The sequence below is a fragment of the Macrobrachium nipponense genome, chromosome 7, assembly GCF_015104395.2.
Source record: "Macrobrachium nipponense isolate FS-2020 chromosome 7, ASM1510439v2, whole genome shotgun sequence".
In the NCBI taxonomy this organism is placed as follows: domain Eukaryota; kingdom Metazoa; phylum Arthropoda; class Malacostraca; order Decapoda; family Palaemonidae; genus Macrobrachium; species Macrobrachium nipponense.
Window position 1 is genome coordinate 30067988 of NC_061109.1, and position 10000 is coordinate 30077987.

Genomic DNA, 10000 nt, shown 5'->3' on the forward strand with positions numbered 1-10000 from the left:
CTAGTCGTAAATTACGCGATCTGACTTTTTATTCGTAGTTTTCGAAACTAAATATTCCGCATTTGCTCTAAATTTTTCTAATAATTAATCATAATTTATGATTATGGTTATCATACATTTTTAGATTTGAGGTGAATACGGAAATGAATTTTCTCCCCTGTACGTTGAAAGTTTTTTTTTTTATTCTTCTACTATTTCTTTGCTTCATTAATTTTATATCATTTACATTTTTGTGGATCTTTATCGTTTCTTTAAACTTCTTTGTACTTTTATCGACTAATACTTTCAGGGAAATAGCAACAACATACTGCAAAAAAGTATAAGTTCTATATTGTGCTGCAAATAAATCTAATGACGATCTTGATATCAGCATTGTTGTCATAATCAAGACACTAAATTACATTTAACATTTTCCCCCTTTTTCACCCCCCAATAGGCAAACTAGATAAATATTATCTTGAAATTTACCAAACTTACTGACATTTTAGCAAAGAAACAATTTTATAACCTGATGTTTTATGAATTATGCATTACTTAATTTGTGTGCTTCACAATTAGGATCCTACATAGTGGGAACTCGCCAAGTAAAAGAAGACATATAAATGACACTTTTGTAAAAGGAAAACGATTGAATATAGATTTTATGCCAAAGGCCAAGTGCTGGGTCTTATCAGGCCATTCAGCACTGAAACGGAAATTGACGGTAAAAGGTTGAAAGGTATAACAGGGGGAAAACCTCGCAGTTGCACTATGAATCACTTTTTAGGAGAGTGTGGACAGTAAGATGTAAGAAGGAAGAATACTGGGAGGTGCAGTAAATGTCAAAGAGAAAATTATAATGCCGATAATGAAAACTACTTTTATGTAAACATCTGAGCTTCCGGGGAAAATACATGTATTGGATTTATCGTACCTTCATATTCCCAATATTTTCTTGCAGTCTAATGCTCTCAAACATTCGCTTCTACCAGGACTTTCTGTACAATAAGTGCAAGGTATAATAAGGCCATAGTATTCATTTTCCTTTATCAAAGATATCTGACTTTCCGCACGTGTGCATGATTATCTATGCTCATAAATATAGGGCTTGTTAGTCTCCTAGATTTGTTTAAACGCTCACAAAGGTACCAGTATTTTCTTTACTATCAGGATTGAAGAAAGTCAGTGCGAAATTAAGGGTAATTCAGTATTCTATTTCAAATTTTTGTTACAGTTCATCAAACAGTGGTAAATTTGCCAGTTCGTCTTTTGTTAATGGTGTCATTGTGAAGAACGAAATATGTCGATACATAAAATAATAAACATCCTTGCGTTGGAGGGAAAAATTATAACAACCTTTTGTGTTTACTTAGAAATTTAATTTTATGCAGGTATCCCACTTTGCGTAAAAAAAACGTGTCAATTCTTCAAGAATTTGATTAAGTGTTTAACCTATCTTTCATTGTTTCAGGAGAGAATATGGAGACCGCTGGGGCCATGAATTGTGACACTTGCCAAAAATCTTACGAATCAAGTGATACTTCTCCTACCTGTCTATCATGCGGGCACATTTTCTGCAGCACCTGCATTAGTAGTCTTACTTCAACGAAAATTAAGTGTCCAAACTGCAATGCAATTATTAGTGTTTTAAGTGCCGAGGACATTGATTTGCTGAATACAACTTTCTACAAAAGTCCCTCCACTAAGTCCCTCCATCTACCCGAAGTACCTGGGAAAAACAAAGATGTTTCTTTAGAGGGTGAAACAACACAGAAAAGTATTCGAGATAGCTTTGATGCAGTGAATATTAATCCTATCCCGCAACTTAATTCAGATGAAGAAGGTGCTACTGAACAAATGAAGTTACCGAGTTCTTTTCCTTCTACTGGAGAAGATGAAGAAAAGACAGAAGATCTAAGATTTATTGATGAAGAAAGCTGTCAAGAGTACCCCATGGTTCTTACTCAAAGCTGTGAGTACGCTGCAGACTCTGAATACAGACAGAGAAAGGCGTCAGTAAATTCATGGTGCAATGCTCAATCATCACTTTGCCCTGACCTTTCGAACCTTGCGACAGAGGAGCTTGATCTGCATAACACCTCAATTTGCAGAGAGTTAGAAAAATCAACTGATGATGTTATTCAGCTGGTTGCAGATTCCACAGACCTTCGCTCAGAGCGTTCAGTCGGACTATCACTAGAACAATATATTTCCGGGTGCATGCTGATGAAAGACAACATCTCCGAACAAACGCAACAACAACTGCTTGATGTTAAGAGCGACATCAGGAAAGACTCCCTCGTAGTCCATCATTCCAATTCTTGCGATTTCGATAGCGTTGTCGAAGCCCGCGAAACCGACAGCTCTTCAGTACATGACTGTGATTTCAGGATCATCAAGAATAACGAACTCCAAAAATTTGCTGATCAAGTCCAGATTTTGCACGAAGTTTTGGAAACTGTTGACGACGCAATTTTAACTTTAAAGGTGGAAGAAAAACATCACGAGTCGACGAAGCACAAACTTCTGCAACAACTGCAGGAAGAGGAGGAAAGCATTGAATCCTTAAAGGCCAAGATGAAGGAGGCTGAGAGAAAGAAGATGGCTGTGCAGCACCTGGCGGAGACCCTTCAAGAGGGCGAAGAAACAACTGCTGCAGCAGAGTCGGCTGAAGAACTGCAGCATTTCGTTGACAGATCATCTGCTACGATGGCTCTAGCAGAAGATGTCGGGACAAAAACAGAACTGTACTACATGCAGTATCTGCTGTCGAGAAATGTGCATAAACCCGAAGTAAGTTGTTTTTATAAGTTTTTACAATTGCATCTGTGGCATTTGGACGATATGTTATCACTGTTTTACTTATCACGCTTGGTTATAAAAGCAGGAAAATGTATTAATCCCGAAACACAATCCGATATGGGAGATTATGAAACGACGTATGCGTCTCATTAAAAATATATCAAACCTCCTCACGTTTAAATAAGCTAACTGGTTTTCTAGAATTTATAATTTATTATCATACACTTATGACTTAAATTCAAATAACTTATTCCAGATGTCTTCAGCGATTAAAAAGCGGAACCAGTTTGTCTTTTCTAAAAAGAAAGCGAACCATCCACTTTCATTTTCATTCTACGCTATCACCTACTATGGGTTTCAGAGACAGTGCAAGCAAGTTTTTTGGCAATGTTTCTGTAACGAACACTCGTATCAGAACGAGATGTTGCTATAGTGTATTACACCCAGTGCCGTAATTTATAAGGGTATCGTGAATCACTAATCGTAAACAATAACGACACTTGTCCTTGTACCAAGAGACAAAAACTACATTATCCAGAAATGGATACGAACACAGCAGTAAAAAGTTCCACCTACCCTCTCCCCTCACATCCACCGCCACCCCCGTCCTTCTGCCTTCCCTCACCTTCCCTTCTCTCTCTCTGAAAGTTGCTTCAGTTTAAACTTATTTCCTAGGATTTTTCTATCTATCCATCCATCTATCTATCTATCTATCTAATAATATACATTGTATATATCTAACGATCCAGTCGGTTGTTAGCTGCCAGTTGACTGATTTATTTATGCATTGATCCGCTCATCTCTCTCTCTGAAAGTTACTTCAGTTTAAACATATTTCGTACGATTTTTTCCTATCTATCTATCTAATAATAGTTTACACTGTTGGATATATCTAACGATTTACTCGGTTGTTACCTGCCTATTGACTGATATATTTATACACTGATCCACTCATCTCTCTCTGAAGGTCTATCTGAAGGTATGGTGGAGCAGTAAAACGATAGGCACTATGATTTATGGTAAAGCGACTGTTATACTTGTGGTTGGTTACTTTCTTCATAATCCTCATGTGGACTCAGGGTATCAGCAATATAGTACTTGTATTACGAAGGTGAAGAAGAGATGGCCACCACGGAACTTAACTGTCGGCATGGTTGCAGAAATTCGTTTGTCACGCAACTTTTCACTTTTTTAGCCATGAAAAGGCCGCCAATTGCCTTCAGATTGGTTTGAATAGGTAACTGGTTATAGTTACTTTGTGTTACAAATAAAAATTGAGCCTTTCTACCGGACATCCATTAGAGTTAAACCCTTGATTATAGTGATGCACATATAACAGTCGTTTAACCATAAATCATAGTGTCTATCGTTTTACTGCTCCACCATACATTCACATATCTCTCACTCTAATAACCATTTACAGGTAGGTACCACTACCACAGAGAGAGAGAGAGAGAGAGAGAGAGAGAGAGAGAGAGATGAGCGGATCAGTGCATAAATAAATCAGTCAGCTGATTTATTTCGTTATATCGTTAGATATATACAACAATGTATATTATTAGATAAATAGATAGATAGATAGAAAAATCATACAAAATACGTTTAAACTGAAACAACTATCAGAGAGAGAGAGAGAGAAGGGAAGGTGAGGGAAGGAGGAAGGACAGGGGTGGCAGTGGAGGTGGGGGGAGAAGGTAGGCGGAGCTTTTTACTTTTGTGTTCGTATCCATTTCTGGCTAATGGAGTTTTTTTGCCTCCTGGTACAGGGACAACTGTCTTTATTCTTTACAATTAGTGATTCACGATACCCTTATAAATTACGGCACTGGGTGTAATACACTAAAGCAAAATCTCGTTCTGATACGAGTGTTCGTTACACAGTTATTGCCCAAAAACGTGCTTGCACTGCCTCTGAAACCCATAGTAGTCTCTTGTAACGTACAGCAGCAACCTTGGCAGTCAATTCTGCGTCTAGTGCGCCGTAACAGTAGGCTGCTATGGTATAAATGCTGAACCTTTCGAACTCAGTGATCGCAGCTGTACGTACTATCCTTTTCTCGTACCGGAGATCAGAAATGAAGCCAATCCTATTTTTAAATAAAATGAAATTAGGAGCAATCTAAATAACACACTGTCAAGCCGTTAGCTCTGTAATCTGTAACGAAATTATAATTTCCCTGCAGATATTCTACTGGCAGGTAATTATATTTTTCAGCATCATTAAACTATTTATTTTAGCTAACGATATCATATGTCTACATGATTAAATGGATAATTGATGCTTCGGGCAAAAAACTAATAAGTAGCAGGAATGATGCTTTGTTACAATCCTCATATCAGGGAGCGTTGTAGATATTTGCCATCCCTAATTATATGTAATTGATTTCCTACGAGCGAGACAAAAAAATAGGCGACAGAATGAACTTGATGGTTAATTGGTTATTTCGGTATCCGATGAAAATGCAGAAGAAAAGTAAGACCTGTTCTTGACGTCCATATTTCATTAGGGAAAACTCGAGGAACCTCGCGCGGTGTATATATCCAGGAAAAAACTAATTTTGATAAAAGTGTTTTAGTTACATTAATTTTCAAAAGGACACAGGTAAATGTCTGATCCAGAAATTTGTGATGCTCTGTAATCTCAGTTTTGTTCCGCCTATTCGTAGTTTTTTTTTTTTCACGAGTGTGCTTCATATTCAAAAAGAATTTTTATATTTCAAAATATCTTATATTACATGGTAATCCTTACTCAAGTTTTCCTTTGTGTTTAGAATATTTTATTATATTTCTCTGTCAGTGGTTGCTTGTTATCTTATTTAACATTTTTACGTTTGCCTCACATCGCTCAGTGTAGTTTTTTGCGTAAAAAAAGTATTATTTTCATGGTAATTTTCAGGTGTCCATTTACCTCCAAAACGGCCGTAGTCCACTGAATAAAAATATATATAAAATAAATGTTATCCGGGAGATTTTTTTTCTCCAGCTTCGAAAATAGCTGGAAATGATCTCCGCTCTCAGAATGAGTTGTCATCTCCCGCCAGCATCCCGTTAAAATCAGCATCCATCACAGACATCTGTTCAGTTTTGGGAAGGGAAAATTCCCCCTACTTTCCTGGCATTTATCGAGCAACGTAATCATATTAGCATTGGGAAAAGACCCGCAAAGATGCAGCGCTTTTTGAGCTGTCGCCTTTAACTGGTTAATTTATACGAATATAATTTGATATTCATCCTTCTCTAGCAAAATTTGGACCTACATTTTTACATTATTAGTAAAGACATTCGTGATAGGGATATACTATTATTATTATTATTATTATTATTATTATTATTATTATTATTATTATTATTATTATTATTATTATTATTATTATTATTATTATTATTATTATTATTATTATTATTATTATTAATATTATTATTGTTATTATTATTATTATTATTATTATATTAACAGGGACAATTTTTTTACAAAAAGAATAAAAAAAGAAGTTAAAATGATAATAGATTAAACAAAGAGAATACTGCAATACAAATAGAAACAATCACTGGACAAATGAAAATAATTATATATGGATGGTAAATCATTGGTATACTGTAGATTACGAAAGAACCGAGAGACTGCCTTTTCCTATTGTGATTCCTTTTTATGGAAATGGTGAATAATAAAGTAGATTAGGTGATCAATAACGAATGGGAAAAGACGTAATCTAATTTACTGTCCAGTACGTGTTCTATCACACCGTATTTTTCAGAATAAAAAGTATTAGTTGTAAAAGACATATAATTTATTATATATTATATTAGACTATATATATATAGATATATATTATAACTATTGAATATATACTATTTATGTTGTATGTAGGTATATGCATATATATATATATAATATAGGATAGATATATATAGATATATATATATAGATTAGAATATATATATGTATATATATATACATATATATAGAATTAACGATATAGATAATATATAATATACATTTATATATAAATATATGTATATATATATATCTATATATATTATACATAATATATTATTATATCTATATTATATTACACATACAATATATATAGAACATATATATATATATATATTATATATAATCTATTACATAATCATATATATATATATATTATATATAAATATATATATTATAATTATATATATACATATATATAATATGTATGATGTATATATCTGTATATACTATAATATATATATATATTATATATATATATACATATATATTACTTATTATATATAATATAATTATATATATATAGATATTATTATTAATTATATATATACACAGCACACACACATAATATATATATTACATATATATTATAGTAATTATATATATATATAGATATATAATATATATATTAATACACACACACACACATCTATATCATAATCTATATATATATATTTATATATATATATATATATATATACACACACACACACACACACATATATATATATATATATATATATATATATATATATATATATATATCTTAACCCCCTTTTATTAAAACTACACAAATTGGAAACCCTTACCTGTTGTCAATGGTGCCCTCTGTCTGCAAACATGTTATTAGGCTATTAAGATCACGTAAGTTTAAAAATATACTATTTATTACCCAAAGCAGATGAATATAGAATAGAACAAAATGATTAACAAGTCATAGTGACAAAAACCCAAAATTCACTCCCGACCCAGAATGTCAATAAGTTCATTATATCAGTCAGGTTAGAGAATCCCGTCTCTAGTACCATGGAATAGAACCCATCTGTAATGAAGATAACAATGGATAAAAGATACACTTCATACACACTCTTTTCAAAGTAATTAAGTAAAAGAATGTATTTCACACTTCTCTCTCTTTTCAAAGGTAACGGTTTTCTAAGTCATACTTTTATGATGGAGTTTTCTCTCCCGACACCTGGCGTGTACCAACAGACCTCTTTCTTCTCACCAAAAGGAATGCGACTTTCGCAAGTGCCCTGGTCTATTAGAACCTGTAACATCCATAACAAACGAATGTACAGTTTGACGACAAGACGAGTGGTCTGTCGGTTAAAACGCTTACGTACCAAATTCCTTCACTCAAGCAAGCTGCCCCCTACAGCTCAGCCTGTCTCCAAGCAAGACATGATATGTGATTCACTAACATTACAGACTTGTAAGATATATATACACACACACACACACACACACACACACACATATATATATATATATATTATATATATATATATATATATATATATATACTATATATGTATGTGTATATTATATATATATATATATATATATATATATATGTATACACACACACACACACTATATATATATATATATATATATATATATAATATATATATATATATATATATATATTATATATATAGGTATATATATATATAGTATATATACCTATATATATATATATATATATATATATATATATATATATGTATATATATAATAGTACATATATATATAATATATATATATATATATATATATATACTCTAGCTACAAATGTCCTTTAATATCTAATTCACTCTAACCTCGGAATTAATATATTTTCATATATGCTTAACCGAAAGGGAATTATATTATTATATTAGGCGATAATAGAATTATCGGTGCCCACCCAGGCGCAAACCCAGGACACCATACAAATCCAGGAACGTCAGTGAAGCTTTTACCACTACCACCACCGGTGTGGAGTGGGTAAAAGCTTCACTGACGTTCCTGGATTTTTATGGTGTCCTGGGTTCGCGCCTGGGCGCCGACAATTCTATTATCGCCTAATAAAATTCCCCTTCGGTTAAGCATATATGAAAATATATTAATTCCGAGGTAGAGTGAATTAGATACTAAAGGACATTTGTAGCTCGATGTATGTATATGAATCACGGTAATGTGATATATATATATATATATATATATATATATATATATATATATATATATATATTATATATATATATATATATTAATATATATATATATATATATATATATATATATATGTAATCTCACGTGAATATTATTTTCGATCGTGTATTTAAACATAAACAAAAATACATAAAACGAAAAATCTGCAGACGAGTGATGAAATCCTTTGCATGTAATTGTTCGAAAGTTACATCAACTGCAACAAAAATGGAAGACGGTTTGTCAACGCACCTTGATTGCGTTATGAATTGCAGCCTTTGTATATTTGAAATATTTGAAATATAAATGCATATTGGTTGCTATCAATGTGCACTCACAATAACAACAACAACCAACTCGCAGAGTGATTGCAATACCAACACAGTTACAAGATTGTTTGCCATCACAACCGGCTAAAATCTTAAGAAACTAGATTGCCACCATTGCCTATTTAAAAAAGAATATATTTGGGTTTTTCTCTTTGTAAATTTGCATTATCAACAGCAACAATCCGATAAGAAGAGTTGCTATACAAACCGATATACAAGATAGTGTGCAATCACAAGGCGCTTATATTCTCAAGTCAAATAGAGTAGTTACTTTGCTCACTCAGAAAGAAATTTAATAAGAGTTTTTTTAAGTGTACACTTACAAAATCAACAACAACAACTCCGTATGAGGGATTGTTAACAGAACTCCACTCACACTATGTGAAATGGAAGTTTCTACATTGCAGAATACAGGATGATGTGTCATTACAACCCGATTTACAACGTAAAATGGAGCGCAGAAATGCATTTAGGTTACCCTCGATTTGCACTTACAAAAACTACACCAACAGCCCTGCATGAAGGGTTGTTATAACAAACCCACTTATAATAGTTATAATAGCCACAGTGAAGTTTCGAGTTTGTGCGTAGCAGATGGCGTGTTATCAAAACCAGCTCAACAATGAAAAATGGATTATCACTTTTACGCATTGGATGCAAAAATGCATTTGGGTTTCCTTCGAATTACACTTTAAAAAAAAACAACACCGACAACCTCGCCTGAAGGGTTGTTATCTAACTCACTTACAACAGCTACTTTAGAAGTTTTTGCATACAAGATGGTGTTATCAAAATCCGCTTAAGTATACAAAATGAACTGGCACTTCTGCCTATCGGAACAAAAATGCATCTGGGTTGCTCTAGAAGAACACTTACAAAAACAACACCAGCAGGCCCCGCATGAGGGGTTGTTATC

The 10000-nt window shown here is 33.0% G+C and overlaps 1 protein-coding gene across 1 annotated transcript in view; it reads left to right on the forward strand.

Moving 5' to 3' along the window:
* The window catches only part of LOC135217492 (uncharacterized), a 54146-nt gene that overhangs the window by 32819 nt on the left and 11327 nt on the right, over window positions 1–10000 (forward strand). The window contains exon 2 of the mRNA XM_064253437.1: window positions 1451–2772. Coding sequence (XP_064109507.1) covers window positions 1459–2772 — 1314 coding nt within the window. The 5' untranslated portion in view covers window positions 1451–1458. The remainder of the gene's footprint in view (window positions 1–1450; window positions 2773–10000) is intronic.